The sequence below is a fragment of the Monodelphis domestica genome, chromosome 4 (genome assembly GCF_027887165.1).
Source record: "Monodelphis domestica isolate mMonDom1 chromosome 4, mMonDom1.pri, whole genome shotgun sequence".
In the NCBI taxonomy this organism is placed as follows: Eukaryota; Metazoa; Chordata; class Mammalia; order Didelphimorphia; family Didelphidae; genus Monodelphis; species Monodelphis domestica.
The window spans coordinates 55,390,883-55,414,492 of record NC_077230.1 but is presented as its reverse complement, the minus strand read 5'-3'; the positions used below and the strand labels follow the sequence as shown (position 1 = coordinate 55,414,492).

The 23,610-nt window shown below is 37.0% G+C and overlaps 1 protein-coding gene across 4 annotated transcripts in view; it reads left to right on the top strand.

Annotated features, from left to right (window-relative positions):
• The first annotated feature begins 1,679 nt into the window (after positions 1-1,679).
• The window catches only part of DCBLD2 (discoidin, CUB and LCCL domain containing 2), a 95,135-nt gene continuing 73,204 nt past the window's right edge, over positions 1,680-23,610 (top strand). For 2 of the 4 annotated variants that reach the window (XM_056793376.1, XM_056793375.1), the window contains exons 1-2: positions 1,706-2,038; positions 2,202-2,219. In XM_056793376.1, coding sequence (XP_056649354.1) covers positions 2,002-2,038; positions 2,202-2,219 — 55 coding nt within the window. In that variant the 5' untranslated portion in view covers positions 1,706-2,001. Of the gene's footprint in view, positions 2,220-23,610 lie in introns of all 4 variants that reach the window. The other 2 variants (XM_056793374.1, XM_001371195.3) reach the window with 1 other exon arrangement.

Here is a 23,610-nt window from a genome sequence, read left to right as displayed (position 1 = left end):
GTTCCCTGAGAGCAAGGGCTATATTTTGCCTTTCTCTGTATTTTACATACAAAGCAGGGCATATAGGAGTCACTTGATAAATACTGGACTCATATCACATATGTTAGGGAGAGGAAAGTGAGAATAGTTAAATGCTAATTGAATGAATGAATAAACCATTTATTAGGAATTTTGCCATGAGCAAAGCACTGTATTAATTTCTGGGCGTACAAATAGGAAAGTAAGACACTCTTTGCTTTGGAGGAACTCAAATTCTCATGGGGGAAACAACACATGGAAAGCTTCTGCTTCAAGTTAGATGGAAAGGTCTCACGGTCCTTAGGTTTCTAGGGTCAAGTAACAGGTAATGCCCCACTAATGTCAGCTTCTGATGAATAACTATTTGACAGTACAATGGGTGAATAGAAATTGCAGTAAAGGCTATATTAGCTCAATATAAGGGAAAATTCCCTATTAATTCCAGCTGTTCAACAGTAGAAAGTACCTCATAAGATGGGGAGCTCCCTATAAAGGGAGGCACATAAATGTAGGCTGGAAGATCATTTGTTAATTACATTATATTCCTTTCTATTCAAAGGTTCTTTTATTCAAGCTTCTAAGAACCTGGAGGGCAAAGCTATATACATCAAATCTTATAACTTTTTATATCATCCATAAACTAATCAAGGAATGACTTCATACTAGGCGCCTAATACTTATCCATTAAATTTAATTTGCCTTCTATGTTTGCAAGAGACAGGAAGACCTGGGTTCAAAGCTTTCCTCTGGCACATTTTCTGTGACCTTGGCAAAAGCCAAGAGAAAGGTGTTTTCCCACCCTGGAGTTCCCAGATGACTGATGAAGAATGTTATGTGTCTCCTGACTAAGAAGTGATAGACTAAATATGTAGTCATACTTTCTGAACAAGATCAATGTGAGAATTTGTTTTTCCATGCATATTTGTTAGAAAGCTTTTCTTTTTCTCGCCCCACCCCCACCCCTAGGGGTGAGGTAAGATGGAAGGGAGAGAAAATGAATGCTAGTTACTTGAAAAAAATACAATTGAATTTTAAAGGATTAACAGGTTCAGTTCTTGTCTATGGTTGTAACTCAAAACTGCTGTAAACCGATGTTTTCTTTTTCATAAAACAAGCTGTGCCTCTGAAGTAAAAAAAAAAATTAAAGTTAGGGTGGAAAGCGCCGTTTTTCTTCCTTAAAAATGCAGGTTTCTAACCAAGAGATGCAGCAGAGTTCATCCAGGTTTCCCATCTCCCCCCGTTGCCCCCGGATGCACGAAGCAGAAGTAAGAAGGAAAGGCGCCGGCGAAATCTCGGAAGTCACCGCCCAGAGCCAGAGTGAACGAATGTGCAGGGAAGGGATAGCGAGCGACCACGGCGGCATCTGCACTAGCCCAGGCTACCAGCACCACGACGCGTGCGAACTGCAGTACGAGGACCAGGGAGAAGACGGGGTGGGGGTAGATGCGGGAGGGGGTAACTTGGAGGGGGTAGACGGGACAGAACGTGGAGGGAGGAAGGAGCTGAGAGAGGAGGCCGGAGGAAGACTACGATTGGAGAAAGAGGATCTTGGGCATAGGGGCCTCGGGAAAGGCGGGGAGAGAAGGGCGGGCTCACAGGGGTCGGGTGGGAGAAAGAGCGAGATTCGATTGGAGAAAAGAGAGCCGAGGGGCGGGGGAAGGGGTGGGCTCAGGCTCTCGCGCTCCCTTTTCCCTCCCCTTCCCTTCGGGGAGCCAGGGCTGAGTGCCGGGCTTGGGGCGCCCCCTCGGCCCCGGCTGCCGCGCCGTTAGCTTCGGGGCGGGAAGGAAAGGCCAGGAAAAGAGGAGGAGGAGGAGAAGGAGGAAGAAGAGAAAGAAACAGGGGAGGAAAAGGAGGAGGAGGAGGGAGCCGGGGCGCGGGAGGGCCGCGCGCTCTCCATACTCCCCGCCCCCCCCTTCCTCCAGCCCCTGCGGCCGCCGCTGGTCCCGGGGCTCGGCCAGCTCCGTGCCGCTGCCCGCACTATGCATGCGGACTGCAGGCCGGGATGGAGATCCGGGGATTGGTGAGAACCCAGCGCAGCTTGTTGTCGTCGCTTCCCCAGGTCTGGGTCTCGGTCCGAGTCCCAGCCCGGGCGGCCGCCTTTTTCATCTCCCCCTCTTATTCCTCCTCCTCTTCTTTTTCCACCCCACTCTTTATCCTCCTGGTACTTCTGCTGCTGCTTGAAGACACCGGAGCCCAACAAGGTGAGCAGACCGGGGGCCACCTCCTCCCCCTGCCGGGGTAGGGGAGTTCTGCGTGGTGGTGATCGGGGGCAGGGGAGGGTCCTTAATCCTTTTTCTGGGCAGCATGAGGTTGAACAGGGATGTTTCCACACATTCCGCGCCCCCCTCTGTCCTCTGGCTATGGCTTCTTCACCAGTTTTCTCAGGAAGACCCACAGATGTGCCGTTTTGCTGGGAGACCCATACATCATTTTCCCTGGGGAGCGGACAACTTGCAGCCTGGGCTGCGTGTCTCGGAACTTGCAGGTCTGCATCATCACTTGAGCAGAGGCAGGGTTGGGGTGGGGGTACTGTGGAGTTAATTAGGGCAGGGATTCCTAACCTTTTTTGGGTCATGAACCCCTTTGGCAGTTGGTGAAGCCTGCGGAGACTTCCTTCTCCAAATAAAGTTTTAAAATGCATAAAATCGGGTACATAGCATTCATAAGGAAATAAATTATATTGAAGTAACCACTTATCAAAATGTTTTCCAGGAAACAAGTTCTTAGGCGAATAGCTGCTGGTTAAGGAACGGGTATTTCTAAGTCTTAAGAGTTGAACATATACCATATTTAAGGGGGGGGGGTGTCTAATTGTGCCTATGGTTCTGTGTGTGTGTGTGTGTGTGTGTGTGTCTGCTTAGTTATTTTATTTTTTCAAATGAAGAAGCATTTCTTTCCTCTCTTTCTCACTCATTGGGGGGATGGAATTTGTAGCAATTAAGCATAATCAAGCAATACAAAATCCCACATTGGTCACATACAAAAATCTTGAGTTCATCACTTTTCTGTCAGGTTAGTAGTGACACATGCTTTTTTTTCTTGATGGTAATGAAGCTAATAAGGGCTGGTTAATTAATGATTAAGGAAGAAGCAGAAGAATGGAATCCTACCAATTTTTTCTTTGAGAAGAAAATTTAAAGATAAAAAGGTTTGAAAAGGCATGTGTAGAGAAACAAATAATAGCTTGAAGTGGGAGAAGGCAATGAAAAAATAATGAATTTCAACTTTTAACTGGTAAAACTTAAATCATGATGCTGTGTAAAGTTCTGCTTTCTAAATTTAAGTCTATCTACTCTGTATTTCCAGATCAAAAAGACTAAAAGGAAAAGTTTTAACTTAACAAGTAGTATTTCCTATCTAAACTATTATCAAGAATGGTGGTCAAGATTACTTTGGTCATATGGTCAGTTTAACCCAAGTTACAGTGTTATATTGCTCTAAGGAGGTTACTTTCCCCATTAACAGGCTACATTTTTCCAAAAAGCAAAACATTTTTTCCACTTAATATCCTTAAGAAACCTATTTAAGAAGTAATCAAAATTGTGATGAAAAACCTACATATAAAAGTTTGAGGGAGAAATTAAGATATGAGAGAAGAAAAAAGTAAAGGCTAATAATATTTCACCTAATTAAAATGATATAATACTATATTTTGGCTTTACTCTTTGAATTTGTTTAATATTAGTTGTAAAACATAGTTCTACTGAATTTCCTGTTACACACTTCATTGAAGTGTGTAAAGTTTTTTGTTTTTGTTTTTGTTTTTTTTATACTGGTTTCTATGTTTGAGGCCAGCTGTCATTTAAATGGTACTCTCTCTTGTTATTAGTGATATAGACAAGAATACCACAGACACTTTTTTGTGAAAATGCTGAGGCCGCAAAGGGACCTCAGAAAAATCATGTCCAGCTCCCTCATTTTATAGCTGAAGAAACTGAAGGCCATAAAAGATGTGACTTGTCCACATTTACTCAGATAATAGTTAATAACAGAGAAGGGATTTGATTCTCAGGGATATTATAAGAAAAAGATAAGGTTAGTCATCTATAACAGATGAACTGCTACATAGGCATTTTTGAACCCAATCTTGTAAATACAGAGTACCTATTTTTGAATTCTTGAAATACTGAGGAATTGTAACTTATGGCAGTCATTTAACCTTCTTGGCCTCTTTCTATTATTTGTATAAAATGGATAGACAGGGTACTCTCTAAGGCCCTTCCCACTTTTAATATTCTGTTTTAATGTAAATAGATCACTGTCATGTTTTAAAAAATACTTTCCTCCAGATTACATTTCAATACAATTTTTAGCAATTGTTTTCTGACATTTTTCCATCCGTGTTCTCTCCTTATATTCTTCTCCTTCCCCAAGATGGCAGGTAATAGATGATAGGTCATACATGTACTGTCATACAATACATATTCCATGTTTTTTATGTTGTAAGACACACCAATTATAGAAGAAAAATATTCATGAAGGAGATAAAGTGAAAAATGGCATGCTTCAATCTGCATTCAGATCCCCATCAGTTCCTTCTAGGGTACTGGTAAGCCTTTTTTGTCATGATTCTCTTAGAGTTGTTGTGCATCCTTGCATTGCTGATAATAGTTATTATTCACAGTAGATCAAAGTACATTATCTCTGTCACTGTGTACAACTTTCTCCTCATTCTTCGTACTTTATATCATTTTATATATGCCTTTCCAGATTTGTTTTTTTACGATTGTCCTGTTCATCATTTTTTATGGTGCAGTAGTATTCCATTACAATAATTTACCATAATTTGTTTAGCCATTCCTCACTTTTTAGACAACCCTTCAGTTTCCAATTCTTTACCACCATAAAAAGAGCTGATATATATATATATATATATCTTTGTACCAGCAAGTTCCTTTCCCCTATTATTGATCTCTTTGAGATTTAAACCTAGTAGTGGCATTACTGAGTGATAAATGTTCATAAGAATGCTAACATATAATATATATTTTTAGATTTCCCAATATAACATGAATATTATAAATATAATATTATTTAAATTACATTATAAATTATATATAAATAAAAGTATAAATAATAAATATCATTTCTCCCACTGTCCCCTGCCCCCATAAGGAAATGTGATTTATTTAACCATCTGATCCATCTTTCTAGTAATACTTTTCAGAATAAAAAACAAACAAGAAAAATATTGAAGCAATGAAGTAGAAAGCCATGCTTTTCCATTTAAGTGAATAGTCTATATTGTCAATTGATACATCTTATTTTAACCTTCGGAATATTTCCTGAATTGACCTGTCCTGAGTTGACACAAACAGTATTCCATCTCCTTCTAGCTGGATTATGGCAGTTGGTCTCTCTATCTCCAGTCTGTCTCCATGCTAATCCATCCTCCACACAACTAACAAAATGATTTTTTAAAATGTATTTCTGCATATGCTACTTCCCATTCAATAAATTCTTGTAGTTCTCGGTGCTTATAGGAGAATATATATAAACTCTTTAAGTTTGACTTTTAAAGTCCTTTATTAACTAGCCCTGATCTATCTTTCCAGACTCATTATGCATTACTCTCTTTCCTGTCCTCCATGATCCAGCCAAACTGACATTCTCTCTCCTAATGTATATAGAACACCATCTCTAAACTCTGTTCATTGGCATTAGTGGTTCCTTTATTACCTCTGTAACATAAAAGTCTTTTCTTTCAGGAAGCAGATCATGTATATACCACCTTTTACACAAGCCTTTCCTGACTGCCCCACTCTGTCCTCCCTTGCTGACTGCTCTTTATTTAACTACTTTATAATTATTTTGTATTTATTCTCTTTATATTCTGTAAATATTACTTCTAGATATACAGTCTCTCCATGTATTATAAGTTTCTTGAATGCAAGGACTCTTTCAATAATTTCTTTGTTATTTATACCTACATTGTGAATAGAAAAAATAAAAATAAAATATAATTGAGTATAGAAAGCTAAATTCATTCAAGAAATTGGATTTTATGAGGCAAGTATCCTGATTTGTGATGAATTTTTTAGGAGTAAATCAATGGATGATATGAGATCAAATAGAGATAAAATTGTCTACCAAATTCACTTATACTATTTAGGTCATTGAAAAAAAATGAAACCGATTAAACACTATTCTCATGTTTTATTTGGATTTATTTTGGGGAAAATACAATTTACATTTTAAAAGTAAATATGAACCATTTACATTGTACTAGTAGCTGGAGCCACATGATTTTGAGCAGGATGAAATTGATTGCAAATCATTACCTCCTTTCAGTTAGTTTGAGAAAGTTTCAATAGATTCAGATTTGGTGTTCCTATGTATAATATGTATGAGGTACCCTGTTCTTACGGAATTTAAAATGAAATTACTTGCCCTCAAGGAGCTTATAATTTACAGTTATAACTTCATGAAAAAGTTGAAATTTTAGAAAAATGCTCAAGAAATCCAATATTGTAAGCAGTGGTAGAACAAATATATATGCACAAAAAGTTTGAGGGTAATTAGTCAAAAGGGTCAGTGAACACATTTGTGTACGTAAAGGGGTTTGTATGGGTTCTGTTTTGGTTTTGTCCATGTAGATTATGTGTACCCACAGAAATCTGTCTAGATGTGACTGGCAGTGGGGTAAGAATAGATATCTGCCCAGTTTCCTTCCCTCACTCTTCTCCAAAGGAGACTGATTCCTGCCATGAAGGGAAGCAGGGGATTGGTACTAAAGATAGACTTTCCTTTCCTCAGAGATAGTCCTGGGCTAGTATTATATCTATCTGCTCTCTTAAAATGACAAAAGGTAGTCCCTAGCTATATATTCAAAAGCTTGACCACTTTCTCATCAGGAATCAGTTCTGCAATGAATGAGAATAAATCCATTTATTCAAGTTGATAGGAAAAAAAAAATCAGAGAAAGCGTACATATAAGAATAGATAGCAGATACTCCACTGAGAATTGACTTATGTTGGAAGTGAGGTAACTCAAAGAGAGTCCCAGATCTCACCCAAAGGAAAATTCCTTGAAGTATCTACTGTATCGAGCTGGGGATAGGGATATGATAGAAGTATCTAGCTCTTCCAGATGTCAACTTCTTCCCATTGTCTTTCCCTTCAGGAACCTGAAGAAAGATTGGAGTAGCAGAACTGGATTTCTTTTCTCTTCAGAGCTTATCTGAAGAGACTCTGAGCATTAGTCTCCACTAAAGAGAGATTTGACCACTGGCCCTTTTAGTTAGCGGTTGCATACCATAAAAGGGAAAACCAGTGCCAGATAAGAAGTTCATTCAATTCAAGAAGCATTTGTTGAGTATAAGAGGTGCAAATTACTGCTAGATGTCAGGGATCAAAAAAACAAAAACAAAAAAACCCAAAACCCACAACAAAAACTAATTTATCAGACTAAAGGATCTTATTTTTAATGAGTAGGAGTAAGTTAGAACAAAGTATATGTCAAATATATGTAAAGTAATGCTGGATTAACAAATGGGATTGGGAAAGGCCTTCTATAGATGGCACCTAGGTGAACTCTGAAGGAAGTTAGGGATTCCAAGAGGCAGAAGTAAAGAGGGAGAACATTTTAGAAATGGGGGAGTAGCCTTTGTAGAGTCAAGAAGAGAGGAGACAGAACAGCAAAGCAGTAGGGTAGTAAGTCTTTTTTTTTTTTAAGTAGGCCTTTTTAATTGGAACATTTTGTGAGAGGGTATAATGTGAAATCTGGAAAGGTAGGCTAAAGCTAGAATGTGTTGGACTTTAAATATCAAACAAAAGAGTGGTCCTAAGGGTAAAAGGGAGCCACTAGAACTGATGGTGAAGCTATGGCATGTGTGCCAATAAGGGCATGCGAAGCCCTCTGTGGGCACACCTACAGTTACATTACTAGTAAAGCACAGGGACTCTGGTCAGAGCTGTTCCTCTCCACTTCTCCATGTGCCTGAGGACATTCCTTATTTCTCCTGGCCCTCCATCCAGCAGCCCAATGGGATACTTCCTCCCTCTCTCCCCTGTCTGGGGTAAGGTGCTGGAGGTGAGGCCTCATATGCTGCATGAGGGTGCAGTGCAGACTGCAGCCTGTTGAATCTGTGGTGGGATTGGAGAGGAACTAAGTTTGAGGGGAGCAGAGCTCACAGCATGGCACATAACTGGAGAGGAGTGGAGCACTCAGGCCATTCCCTCCCCCCTCTCCATGTGAGCCTCTCATCACCCACCCACCCCTGTCCAGCAGCCTAATGGGAACACTTTCTCCCTCCTCTGTCTTAGGTAAGAGGGGTGGGGGCAGGGCTGGCACGCCATCTCTAAAAAGTTTGCCATCACTGCACTAGAGCTTCTTGAGAAGGGAATTGACCAGTTAGTCCATTACACTAATCCAGGTGAGAGGACAAAAGAGCTTTTGTTATGGGATAAGTGTAGAGAAAGGGACTAAAAATATAGAGGCTGACTTGATAAGGTGGGACCAACTGACATGGGAAAGATTTTGGAGAAGGAAGAATCACATATGACTCCTTGTTATTAATCTGTTTGAATTATTAGAAAGATGACAGTAGCCTTGACAGAAGTAGGAAAATTTAGGAGGGATGAGTTTGGGGGGACTCTTCACGATCATATTCAACTTTTCTAACCTCTTCTATTACCCTTGTACAAAAATCTCCAATTGGGACCACATGTCCTGCTCTAAATATATGCTTTGTACTTTGCTGATGCCATATTCTTTGCCTAGAGTGTGTCTTCTCTCCAATCTCAGACCTCAGAAGTATTAGTTAGGGCCCAGTTTATATGCCAGTTCCTCCAGAGTTTTCTCTTATCGCTTCAGTTAGGAATGAATTGTCCCCACTTCTGTTGTACTAGTTGTGCCTTTCACAGAACTTATCACATACAATTTTTACTACAGTTATTTTTACTTGCCTTATCACAATCAATAAAAAGTATTTTTGAGTGTTTATTCTGTCTCAGACCAAATGCTAAAGCAGTGGGAATACAAAGAGAAAGAAATAAAGAGTCCTCAACCTCAGGGAGTTTACATTTTAATAGGATACACGTATATAAATAGGTACATAAAAGATATAGACAGAAGAAGAGAAAGTCACCTTTGCACTAGCAATTGGAGTAATAAAAACAATCTTCTGAAGGTGGTGTTTGAATTGAGTCTTGAAGAAATCCAGGGATTCCAAGAAGGGAAAGGGAAGAGAGAAGGAAAAAAAGTATAATAGGTATAATAATAAATAAGCACTTACATTGAGCTAGGAACTGTGCAAAATATCATCTCATTCAATTTGAGAGGGAGAATATTCCAGGAATGGAAGACAGCCAAATATATATGCTATAAGATGAGGATGGAGCATTGTGTAAAGAATAGCAAGTAGTCCAGGATGGCTGGACTATGTAAATGAGAGTAATGTGTAAGGAGGCTGGGTAAATAAGAAGGAACCCGTTTTTGAATTGTTTTAAACCCCAAGCTGAAGAGTTTATGTTTGGCTCTGGAAGTAAGAGAAAGCCACTAGAATATGAGTAGGGGAGTGACATGATCTGACCTAAGCTTTAGGAAAATCACCTTGGTGGCTGAGTGGAAGATGGATTAGAGCCAGGAGAGACTTGAAGCTAGAAGACCAATTAGGAGGCTGTTGTAACAGTTGAGATAAGATGTGATGAATTGTCCCTTTCACTTTGTTGGCATACTGTTAGCATATTTCCAAAGAACTAAGCCTGAGCAAAAGTGCTTGTGATTGAAGAGAATGGGTCATATACAAGCAATATTGGGGAGGTAGAAGCAGCAAGATTTGGCAAAATAGTAATTTGTGGTGAATGAGGTTAGGTCTCAAGGCAGGTGAAAGTGATAGTATAGATCTGAGTGAGTAGGAGGATGGTGGGACCATAGACTGTGAAGAGTTTTTCCTCTAGAAGGAGTCTGTTGATTATAATTAGCTATTAATTGGTTATTTAGGCTAATTAGGATTAATAACTGGTGAGGTTAAACTCAAATAGAAAGGGATAGAAAACCACAACTTAAAATTATTAGTGTCGAATTGTTTATTTATTGTTAAACATTCCCCAGTTCCATTTTGTACTCATTCAGACTTCTCTGTGGAGTTTTGAGGCCATTTAATTTGATAGCCCTGCCTTAGACCAGTGGTATCAAATTCATATAGAAATGGAAAACCATAAGTTGAATTATTTATGTTATATCGTATTTTTATTTTTTTGTTAAACATTTGCTAAATACATTTTAATTTGGTTGGATTGGGGTGTTTTGGGACTGGCACCTCTGTCCTATCCAACCATGGGGAAGAGGGTTGGGACCTGAGAAAACGTTAAGTTCTGTTTTGGACATGTTGAATTTTGGATGTCTGCTGGAGTTCAAAATGTCTAGTAGGCAGCTTTTAATGTGGGCCTCAAGCTCAGGAAAAAGATTAGGTCTGGATATGGGAATCATCAACATACAGAGGATAATTGAACTCATGGGATGGGAGGATGAGGTCACCGAGAGAGATGATGTTGAAAGAAAAGAGAAGAGGGCCCAAGACAGAGCCTTGGGGGACACCTTGAGTTTAGTGGGAATGACAAAATATCCAAATAGAAAATGAGTGTTATGGATTGACAGGTACAACAGGAATATGCACTAATTATGTTCCTGTTTTATTCTAGGCTTTGTGCTAGGCCTAGGAAATACCATGAAAAGGTGAAATAATTTCTGCTTTTGGAGAGTTTATATTCTAATGGAGAGACAAGTATACATATAAGTATGTACAGAATAAATATTAAGAGAATGAATACAAAGTAGTTAGGGAGGCATGAAGAATGTCATGGATCAGGAAGGAGTTCATGTAGAAAGTATTGCTTAAGCTGCTTAAAGGAAAAGAGGGAGTGAAAGAGGGAGTACATTCCGGGCCTGGAGAAATCCTAGCTGGTGCGAAAGGCTAGTTTGGTTGGATTTCAGAGTTTGGAAAATGGATTACTGTATAATGGTACTGAAAGGTGGATTAGGGATAGGTTCTGAAAGGCTTTAAAAACTAATCCTTGGAGTTTATATTTTATCCTAGAGGCAAGAGACAGTTTTTGGAGTTTATTAAGTAGGGGAGCAATATGGTTGGATCTCAAGGCAAATAAATGAAAGTGAGCAGGAAAACCAATTAGTAAGCTATTACCCTACCAGCTAGGCAAAAAGTGATGAAAGTTTCAGTTATGGTGAGTAGAGACAAAGGGTAGGATATGAGATATGTAGAAATAGCAAGATTTGGCAACCAATGGCTTGCCAATATGCCAATGAGGTGAGGCAGAGAGAGGAATCAAGGATGTTTCCAACAATTGCAACCTGAGATACCTGAAGAATGGTGGTATTTAAACAGAAATAGGAAAGTTTTAAAGAAGAGGAAGTGTCAGGGGAAAGATGATGCGTTCTGTTTTGAACATGTGTGTTTGAGATGTTTCCAGAATATGCATTTTTAAACGTCCATTAGGTAGAGGAAGCAAGACTGAAGTTCAGTAGAGAATCTCTGGGTCACCAGTACAGAGATAACTCAATCCCCAGAAGTCAGTGAAGTCTTTAAGAGAGAGATGATATGAGTACCCAGAACAAAGCCAAGGAGAACACATGAAGTTGAGGGGTTGTACAATGGATGGTGAGCCAGCAAAAAAGTTTAAGGAGCTGTCAGAGAGGAGGAGAACCTGGTAGAGTAAGTTTCACAAAATCCCAGAAAGAGAATATCCAGGAGAAGGATAGTCAGCAATGCAAATGTAGCAGAACAGATCAAGTAGGTTAAAGCCTGAGAAAAGACCATCTGATTTCACAATTAAATATCATTGGTAAGTTTGGAGAATAGTTTCATTTGTGATGAGGTTGCAAACCAGACTGTAAAGGGATGGAGGAAGAGTAAGAGAAAGTGGAAACAACTAATATAGACAGCTTTTTATAGAAGTTTGGCTGAGAGAGAAGAAATATAGAATGATAACTTGTGGGAGACATTAGGGGTAGTTTATAGAATAGGGAAGACAGTCATATTTGTAGGCAGAAGGGAAGGAACCTCTAGATAGCAAAAGGTAAAAGATTAGAGAGGGGATGGATGAGAGGCATTCTTTTGGATAAGATGGGAAGGGACACAGATAGACATTCACTAGAAGGATCCCTTATCTGGAAAAGGATGAGAGTGAGAGTAATATGAAAGGAAAGGAAAGCTTATAGGGAATAGTTTCAATTTTCTAGTAAAGAAAAGGTGATAACTAACAGAGATAAGATATTTTCTTACATACCCTCAATTTTTAAGTGAAGTCTGAGTTGAAACCCTCAGCTGAGAGGGTGAGGGGAAAAATTAAGATGCTCAAGTTGTGGTATATGGTTGTGATGGAATACTATTGTGCTGTAAGAAATGACAAACAGGATATTTTTGGAAAAAATCTTGAATACTTACATGAAATGATGCAAAGTGAAGTGAGCAGAACTAAAAGAACTTTGTATACAACAGTATTTTTTGCCCTAGTTATTCTTGGCCATGCAGTGATCTAAGACTTATGATGAAAACTGTCATCTACCCTTTGAGAAAGAATTGGTTGAGTCTGAATGCAAACTGAAACATAATGTATTTTACTTTCTTTCTGTTTCTTTTCCACATTTGGGATCTCTTCCACAAAATGACTAATATGGAAAAATGTTTTACATGGTTGCACATATAAAATCTAAATTAGATTGTTTACCATCTCAAGGGGGGAGGTTTGGGAAGAATTGCAGGAGGAAAGGTGGCAGGAGGGAGAAAATTTGGAACTCAAAACTGAAAAATGTTTAAAAATTGTTTTTATGTGTAAATAGGGGAAAATAAAATATTAAAAAGAAACAAAAAAGGATGCTTAAGAAGGGAAAAATTGGAAGAACTGCACAGTGGTGAGTGAAACAAAATCATTTAGAGAGAATTGCCTTACCTTAGTGAAGTCCCAATTGAAAATAGATAACATAAATTTATAATGTACCTAAGCAGCATGGTGTTGAGCTTGGGAAAGTAAAGGCATAGCCACACTCTGAACTTGAGTGTATTGCTCACAGCAATGATGAAGAGTAGGATTAAAGGTAGTAAAGCATAAGGAGAATCAGAGAAACTATTAGGATGGGAAAAAGGAATTTTGGAAATTATGAACATGGAAGTGGGATACTTTTATGTTCTGGCAAGACCACAGATATGTTTTAGAAAGGAGTAGGTTGTGGGAGTTAAATAGATGGAAGAACTGAGAAGTAGGGTTATTAAAGGGAACATGTGTGTGTGTGCGCAGTGCCTTTGTATGAAGGCAGGAATTAGAGGGAAGAAAGGAAGGGAACAAACATCCAAACATTTACTAAGCATCTGCTACATTTCAGGCACTATGCTAAGTACTTTGCAAATATTTCATTTGATCCTCACAAAAACCCTAGGAGATAGGTGCTATTTGTCTTCTAAACTTTGTGACCTCAATATAAAAATATCATTAACTTCTTTCAAATCCAGTCAGTTGTCATTTCTGTTCTACTCTGTCTCAGTATTTCTTGCATTATTCCTTTCTCTCCACCCAAGTGGATTTTTTTAACATAATACTTAGTTTTTGTTGAATAATGTACTATAAAATATGATTATTTTATCCTTTCCCCATGAATTATTTGAGAACTTATTGAGTTTGAAATATGATACCATGGGAAGGATTTTTACTTTGAAATGACTGTAATTTGATCAGTGACTGAATCTAATTATTCTAAATTAACATCTCTTCTGCCACATCTCAAAACATAACAACATTTTTATAGTAAGCTGGAGATAAATAGGGTACTTGAGAAGTATTGCCAACAACATAATACAGCACTAATCTGTATTAGGCAGTTGAAGGATGACTATAAGGTAAACCTTAGTGACTGGAAGAAATGACATAAGTATTATGGTATTTAATAATATATTTTTAGAAGTGACCAGAATTTCCACCTTTAAAGAATTATAAAACTAGTTCATATCATTTAAAGAGACTTTATTAAAACTAAAGAAAAGATTATTGCCATAAGTCTTTTGAAGACATGAAGATTTGAGTTCAGTTCAGTAGCATTGTGATCATAGATAAATTACTATCTGTTTTGCTTGGTAGTAGAATAGGTTTTTTCTGGATAAAAAGCCACTTTTTGATATTGGGGACCAAATTTGTGACATTGGCCCCTTTGAAATCCCAGAGATGGGGGGCATGCATTTATTGATGTAGGGTCAACGACCCACAAAAAATAAGTTAAACATTCTGTACTTCTAGAAAGGGATTTAATTTATGGTTTTCCACCTCCTTACAGAAATGTAACACTTTTTTACTTACTTTTAGAATTACGAACAAGGAGCATAAAATTTTACTAAGTACAATAGCAGATACTCTCAAGTAAAATTATTCTTGTAGCATCAGTAACCAAAGTAAGATTATCCTGAGGACCTGATAAAATTAAACTAGCAGCTGAATATGACCCTAAGAGCCAGAGCTTCCAATCCTTATTCTAATCTAATGTGTTAAAGATTGTATCATAAATTTTACTTTAAAGTATCTTATGCTGTACTTGAGTTACATATATTATAAAGCATAGTTTGTCATTAAGGATAGTAATCAGATATGTTTAATGACTGATTTGTGGAAGAAACAAAAGATGTTGAGAATTCTACAGTAGGGTACTGCTTTGAATATATAAATATTCATTTTAATAAAGTTTTTCTATCCTATTAGATTTGGGTATATTTGAAAGTTCAGAGCTAATATTCAGTTAACTATACATCTGTTAGAGTCCATGCCACTTAACACTCAAACATGCCACTTCTGGTTAGTTTTATTTTATAGAAAATTCTTTTTTTTTTTTTAACCCTTACCTTCCCTCTTAGAATCAATACTGGGTATTGGTTCTAAGGCAATAGAGTGGTAAGAGTTAGGCAATGGGGGTTAAGTGACTTGCCCAGGGTCACACAGCTAGCAAGTATCTGAGGTCAAATTTGAACTCAGGACAGGACCTCCTGTCTCTGGGGCTGACTCAATCCAAATCCACTTAGCCACCCAGCTGCCCCCTATAGAAAATTCTTTTAAACTGTAGGTGAGAATATTCTAACTTATTCAGTGCAACAAATTTGAGACTTTGTTTTTTACTTTAGTTTTCTGCACATTAACTAGGGAACACTGAACTCTATCATATATTTCTGTACATTTTTGGCATTACTCATGTTATATACTTTCCTTCTATAACCCAGTTAATACTCTCCTTCTATAAGTTTTTGAAAGGGATATATTTTAATTATTTTATCCAGTATCATACATGTAAAAGGTCCCATTTCCATCTGTTCTGACAGTATTTTGTTAAGATGAATGGCAAATACTTTATATTAGAGGGAAAAAAGAAAGATTTGCATATCACCTATTCACTTAACAAGTATTTATTGAGCATCTAATAGATCTTAGAAAAAGGGGAGACAAAGGGGAAAACTAAAAAGACCTTGCCCTGAAGAAACTTGTATGCAACTGAGGGAAACAACATATAAATAAATACAACTATATATAAGGTAAGTATAAAGTGATTTTGATGGGGAGCTAGGCACTAGCAGCTAGGAGACTCAGGAGAATTCTCAGGCGGTTTTATTAAACTGAGCTGAACAAGGGAATATATTCCGTGGGAACAGAGGCAGTGAATTAGAGCTACTGACCACAGCAGGTTGAATAAAGGTTAAATGAAGTTTCCCCACCCATTTTGTTTTCTTAATTGTATGGCAAAAATCTTTTCAAACACATGAATAAGTGATAATTAAATTTCCTTACCAAGGAATTGAAAACCCATAATAAGACTTATGTGTCTATGGGGGCAGCTGAGTCGCTCATTGGATTGAAAACCAGGTCTAGAGACAGGAAGTTATGGGTTCAAATCTTGTCTCAGACTCTGCCTAGCTGTGTGTCCCAGGGCAAGTCATTTAACCCCTATTGCCAAGTCCTTACCACTCTTCTTCCTTAAACCAATATATACAGTATTGGTTCTAAGACAGAAGGTAAGGGTTTTTCAATCTAAAAAAAAAAAAGACATATATCCAAGTGGGTTTTATTAAAGGATATTCTTTCCAAGGACTGTGGTCCTCCAAATATGCATTCAGATTGGGGCACTAGAGTGGTAATCTCAAACCCCATCTCTGACATGGTAGAGATCCTCTTCTGGAAACCTAGTTTGGTAAATGGAGGGAAACGTGGTGTCATCTATTACTTCCACTACAAGGGCTTTGCTTTGGTGTCTTTAAATGTAGGAACTATTTGAGGGGCATCAGAGAAATGCTTTTGTAATTTACTTGAGGTTAGTGAACAAAAAGGGATATGGAAGCTCTATATAGGATGTCCCAAAAGTCTTAGTGCAGTTTTAAACTTTAATCACCTTAATATCTTAAAGTTTAATGACATAAAACTACACTAAGACTTTTGGGATATCCTGCATGTGATCTGGGGCTATTTGGGCTCAGATGGCCACTTATCAGTGAAGTTATAATTGGAGGGAGAAAGAGGAGGTGAGCTATTTAGGCTGGCAGAGAATAAAGCAAAAAAAAAAAAAAACAAAACAAAACAAACAAACCATGAGAAGCAATTATAACTACGTAGATTTACAGTGAACATACTACTTGGTCATTCAGCAAACTCCAGTGGATTTGTGGGGAAATCATAAAAGTTAAAACCCTTGCCCTGTTCACAGTAAATGACTCGACTGGTTAAGACCAGAGTTATTTATTGCCTAACCCAGGGACTGTACTGATCCCAGGGACCTTCCAGATTTGACAGTCAGCATGCCTTGCTTCCTCAAGAGACTGTGCCTTATTTGGAGAATAGCTCTCTTAAAATACAGGTACCTATCAGCTTCATTTCTGGCTTTCTTGTAACCTGAGTGTAGACTGTATAAACATGTAGTCCACAGAGGCTTAGGGGAGTTGGCCACCTATTTCATGCCAGACAGTTTAATACAAATTCTTTTCCTCAAATTTCCTTAGCCTGTCATTTGTTCTTAACTAACATTTTGGTGTCAGAAGTGGGATCCCTTCAAGTAACTTCAAGTGAGTCTCTGGGACTAGGGTAGATTGGAATGACCTATTTAGGATTGGTTGACACTTGGTGAGTACTTTAGAGTCTGGGAGGAAAACAGTCAAGTTGCCTTTCACTCCAAACTAGGTCTCAGATTCTGGATGACCAGAAAGAAAGCTTGGGACTAGATGACTCAACCTGGAAACTACTGGAATAAATCAGGTGAACTTTTTGAAAAGCTGTGATCTGTCTTTGAGGTATACCATCTGGATTGAGTAGACATCAACTGGTCTCATTTTCCTGCTCTTCTAGATCCTAAACTTAAAATAATACATAAAACATGTAATAAAATAATAATAATCCACAACATGTAACCCATAGAGGCTCGGGAGTTACCCACCTATATCATCTCTTTACTACTAGACAGCTTAATAAATTCTTTTTTTTGAAACTTTCTTAGACTTTAATTTGCACTTGTGTGATAGCTTCCTGTTGCTTCTAGGTTAAAATATAAAACATTTTTCCTTATTTTATAAAGTCTTGGCACATATTTGCCCTGACTTTCCAGCTTCCTTGTACATCACTTTTCCTCCTGAACTCTGAGTTTCAATCAAACTGGCCTTTTATTGGTTCCTCACTTGTAATACTCCCTTATCTCTGTTCCTTTGTACTGACTGACTTCCATGCCTGGAATGCACTCTTTCCTCACCTGTGCATCATAGAATCTTCTCTTTTCCTAAATGATGTAGCTCAAATAACCAAATTAGAGGAGCCTAGAAAAATTTACCTGTCAGATCTGAGGCTAAGGAAGAATCAAGACCAAAAAGAGATGGAAGGTTCATGAGAAGTAAAAGAAATAATTTCGATCACATTATATTAAAAAGGTTTTGCACAAATAAAACCAATTCAGCTAACATTAGAAGAAAAGCAAGAAGATTGAAGAGAAATTTATATCAAGTTTCTCTGATATGATCTTATTTCTCAAATATATAACAGCCAAATTTATAAAAATAAGCAATTACTTAATTGAATAAATGAGCAATGGATAAGAACAGAAAGTTTTAGATGAAGAAATTAAGAAATGCTCTAATTTAGAAATGCATAATAAAACAACTCTGAGGTGCCACCTCAAACCCATTAGATTGACCAAGGTAACCAAAGGAAAATGATTAGCCAATGTAAGAGGAGGTATGGGAAAATAGGTATGCTAATTTATATCAATTGACACTGTGAATTAGTCCAGTCAGAACAATTTGCAACTATGCCCGAAGGGTGATAAAACTGTGCATACCTTTTGACATGGCTACTATATTTGTATCTCTAAGAGATCAAAGAAAAGGACCTGTATGTACAAAAATATTTATAGGAGGGGGATGCCCATCAATTGGGGAGTGACTAAACAAATCACACCACAGTATATAATTGTGGTGAAATACTATTGTGCCATAAAAAATGATGAAAGAGATGATTTCGGAAAAACCTGAAAAGGCTTATATGAACTGATGCAAAGTAAGATGAGCAGAACCAGAACGACGTAATAGCAATATTATAATGGTAATAAACTGTGAAAGGCTTAACTGCTTTGATAAATACAATGACCCATGACTGTACCAAAGAAATTAATGTTGAAAAAATGCTGTCATCTACCTCCACAGAGAGAAGTGCTGAGCTGAGTGCATTTTTTTTTATTCACAACATTGTAAATGAGGAAATGTTTTTTGCATGACTTCATAATATATAATGGGTACCATTTCAAAGATGCAACTCGGACAACACTTTCTACTTGATGCAATTACTGTTTTCCTATAACAGCTAATGCCCTTCTTTTCAAACTACCTTGTTAATTACTGTGCATTTATTCTTTTTAGATTTCTTCTTATATAATTATTTAAGTTCTTATCTCTCTCAATAGAATTTAAGAATTTGATATTTGTAACCATAGCCCATAGTCATTGGCAATCATAGGGGAAGAGAAGGAATAAGCATTTATTGACACCTATTATATACCAGGTATTGTGCTAATAATATTTACAAATTTTGTGTTGAGCTTAGCAAATGCCTATGGATTGATTATACAAGATAATAGTCAATTAATATGGATATGAAGTTCTTCTTAATTGATTGACTATTGCCAGTATATAGCCTTGAATTATATTTTGAACATACTATGTTTGAGATTGAGCCATCCAGTTGAAAGTATCCAAAAGATTGTTTGTAATGTGTACTTGAACTTCAGGGGGTTTATCTATAGACCTGGAAATCATCTGCATTGAGAAAATAACTAAACCTATGAAAAATTATAGTCACTAAGGAAAAGGGTATAGAGGGAAGAGAAAAAGATCTCGGAAAAAGGTGGCAAGTATACTCACAATGAAATGATTATTAGAAATTGGATGTTAGTATCACTGCCTCATGCAGCACTTTGTACATTGTAACATTTTAAGAATGCTTTGGTAAATATTGACATCAAGACTTCCACAAGTATTCTTAGATTCTTGCTATAATGTTTTAAATCAAATTTTATTTAATGACAAGCTTGGAGAAAATGAGAAGTGGCAAGCTGCTCTTGCTAATTTATGGAATCAACTTGCTTATGGGAGTGCTTTGCTCTTTAAAAAAATACCAATGTTTGCTAATTACTTGGAAAGAGTTTGTGGTTGGTTTTTATTTATGGTAAAGCTAGGTTTATATTTATATTTCAAGTTCTTATTTGACTAATGGTTTAATTTTCAAGGATTCTGAAGTTGCAGTTGGCAATTCTGAAATAACACTTGGGAGCTACATTTGCAGATTTCAATTATTTAGTGTCTATAGTCATCCTATTTTATGGAGGTGACTGAAAATTTTTCTGAATTGTTGCCAGGGACACAAAGGTCATGAAAGGCCCTGGTCAAGACTAAGCTAGAGAAACTCCTTGCCAGAGGGGCAGGATCAATTTATTAAGATTTTTGGAATGGCATTCTATAAAATAGATCTGTTTGTTTTTTAGACTGGATTCCCAGTTCCATTGGTCTAGGGAACTCCTGGGTAAGAACATTTCTTAAATTAGTGCAAATCTCAGAGATTTGATCAGACCCCTGAGAGGTGACGGGATTTGCTAGTGGTCACAGATATAAAACATCTGAAGTGAACCCTCCTTTCACTGCAGCAGGCTGCTTTTTCACAAAGCAAAAAAAAATATATATATATATATGTATATATATATATATATATATATATATATATATATATATATATATATATATATATATATATAAACCCTCAAGCCTATGAGATTGCTTTTTGCTTCCACAGGAGTGGGGAGAGAACAGGAAGCAAAATATTTCAAGAAACCTACCATTCTTTTGACTGTCTACAAACACTAACTTAATCATTAGTGCTATTAATTTAATCATAGCATTATAGATATGGGAACTAAAAGAGACTTGAAAAAGAAAACTAAGACTTGAGGAGATAAAAAAATTTCCTACAGGTTAATGTCTAAGACAGGATTTGACTCTGGCTCCCTCAGTTCAGAGCAGGTACTCTTTCCACTGTACCAAACTGATGTTTTATCCTTGTTCAGTACTTAATGATAAAAATTACAGGATAAAAGAAAATATCTCCCTGTTTGCATTTTCCACATGAAAGAAACAAGAAAGCATTAAGTATTAAGATGTTGTTTGTAAATAGAAAGGTATAGATTGTCAAAATTTAATTAATGGTTTTGATAGTGTCAATTTCATCACAAGATCAAAGGCAACTAGAAATAACATGTCATGGGTGGGATGGTCATCTTGCCTTGCAAAGATGAACAGAAACAAGTCATCATGAATATAGAACTTTGTAGTGTATATGTATATGTATATGTATGTAGTGTATATGTAGTGTATCTGTCAGTTGATGAGGTAGACAAATTCTGTGATGAATATGACATGTTCTACTAAACTGTTAGTGCCAGTGTGCAAAGGAAGGACATCCAAACATTAGGAAAAAAACCATTAAAAGATCAGGAAATGAAAGGGATCAAATGCTTATTTAAAAATTTATAATTACAATTTAAAAACCTCATACCTATAAGAGACAGCCAGACCAACTGACCAACCAATAAGTAGGGAGATGAGTCTCCTTTTCCCTTATGCTTTATAGTATAACCATCTACAATATTATATACAATTCTAGAATCACCTTTTCTTTTTTTTTTAATTAATAAAATGTCTGAATTGAAGATTTATTAAATGCATGCTACGTAGCATAATCTGTCTTATTTTTTCCATTTGAATTATTTTATTTAGTCAATTTAGAACATTATTCTTTGGTTACAATAATCACATTATTTCCCTTCCTCCCCTCCACCCACCCTTCCCGCAGCCAATAGGCAATTTCATTGGGTTCTTGTGACCTTGATCAGACCCTATTTCCATGTTGTTGATGTTTGCACTAGGATGTTCATTTAGATTCTACATCCTCAACCACATCCCTTCGATCCATGTATTCAAGCAGTTTTTTTTTTCCTTCAGTGTTTTAACTCCCACAGTGTTTCCTCTGGATATGGATAGTGATTTTTCTCATAGATTCCTCCAAGTTGTTCAGGGTCATTGCATTGTCACTAATGGAGAAGTCCATTACATTCAATTGTACCACAGTATATCAGTCTCTGTGTACAATGTTTTCCTGGTTCTGCTCCTCTCACTCTGCATTAATTCCTTGAGGTTGTTCCAGTTCCCATGGAATTAATCCACTTTATTATTCCTTTGAGCACAATAGTATTCCATCACCAACATATACCACAATTTGTTCAGCCATTCCCCAATTGAAGGGCATCCCCTCATTTTCCAATTTTTTGCCACCACAGAGAGCAGCTATGAATATTCTTGTACAAGTCTTTTTCCTTATTATCTCTTTAGGGTACAGACTCAGCAGTGCTATGGCTGAATCAAAGGGCAAGACAGACTTTTAGCATCCTTTGGGCATACTTCCACATTGCCCTCCAGAATGGTTGGATCAATTTACAACTCCACCAGCAATGCATTAATGTCCCAACTTTGCCACATCCCCTCCAGCATTCATTACTTTCCTTTGCTGTCATGTTAGCCAATCTGCTAGGTGTGAGGTGATACCTCAGAGTGGTTTTGATTTGCATCTCTCTGATTATAAGAGATTTAGAACACTTTTTCATGTGCTTATTAATAGTTTTGATGTCTTTAACTGAAAATTGCCTATTCATGTCCTTGCCCATTTATCAATTGGAGAATGGCTTGATTTTTTGTATAATTGATTTAGCTCTTTATAAATTTGAGTAATTAGACCTTTGTCAGAGGTTTTTGTAATTAAGATTGTTTCCCAATTTGTTGCTTCCCTTCTAATTTTGGATGCATTTGTTTTGTTTGTACAAAAACTTATTAATTTGATGTAATCAAAATTATTGATTTTACATTTTGTGATTTTTTTTTTCTAGCTCTCTCTTGCTTGGCTTTAAAGGCTTTCCTTTCCCAAAGATCTGTGTTCGCCTAATTTGCTTATAGTTTCCTTCTTCATATTAAGGACATTCACCCATTCTGAGTTTATCTTGGTGTAGGGTGTGAGATGTTGATCCAACCCTGATCTCTCCAATACTGTCTTCTAATTTTCCCATCAGTTTTTATCAAATAGTGGGTTTGGGTCCCAAAAGCTGGGGTCTTTGGGTTTGTCAAAGACTGTCTTACTGAGGTCCTTTACCCCAAATCTATTCCACTGATCCTCCTTTCTGTCTCTTAGCCAGTACCAAATTGTTTTGATGACCGCTGCTTTGTAATATAGTTTGAGTTCTGGGACTGCAAGGCCACCTTCCTTTGTATTTTTTTTTCATTATTTCCCTGGATATCCTTGATCTTTTGTTCTTCAAATTAACTTTGTTATGGTTTTCTCTAATTCAGTAAAATAGTTTTTTGGTAGTTCAATGGGTATGGCACTAAATAGATAGATAAGTTTGGGTAGGATGGTCATTTTTATTATATTAGCTCGTCCCACCCATGAGCAATCAATGTTTTTCCAATTGTTTAGGTCTAGTTTTAATTGTGTGGAGAGTGTTTTGTAGTTGTGTTCATATAGTTCCTGTGTTTGTCTCGGGAGATAGATTCCTAAGTATTTTATATTGTCTAGGGTGACTTTGAATGGAATTTCTCTTTCTTGCTGCTGAACTGGGTTGGAGATATATAGAAATGATGATGACTTATGTGGGTTTATTTTGTATTCTGCAACTTTGCTAAAGTTGTTGATTATTTCGATTAGCTTTTTGGTTGAATCTCTAGGATTCTTTAAGTAGACCATCATGTCATCTGCAAAGAGTGATAACTTAGTCTCCTCTTTCCCTATTTTAATGCCTTCAATTTCTTTTTCTTCTCTAATTGCTACTGCTAGTGTTTCTAGTACAATGTCAAATAACAGAGGTGATAATGGGCATCCTTGTTTCCCTCCTGATCTTAATGGGAATGCATCTAGTTTATCCCCATTGCAGATGATATTAGTTGATGGTTTTAGATATATACTGTTTATTATTTTTAGGAACGACCCTTCTATTCCTATGCTTTCTAGTGTTTTTTAATAGGAATGGGTGTTGTATTTTAT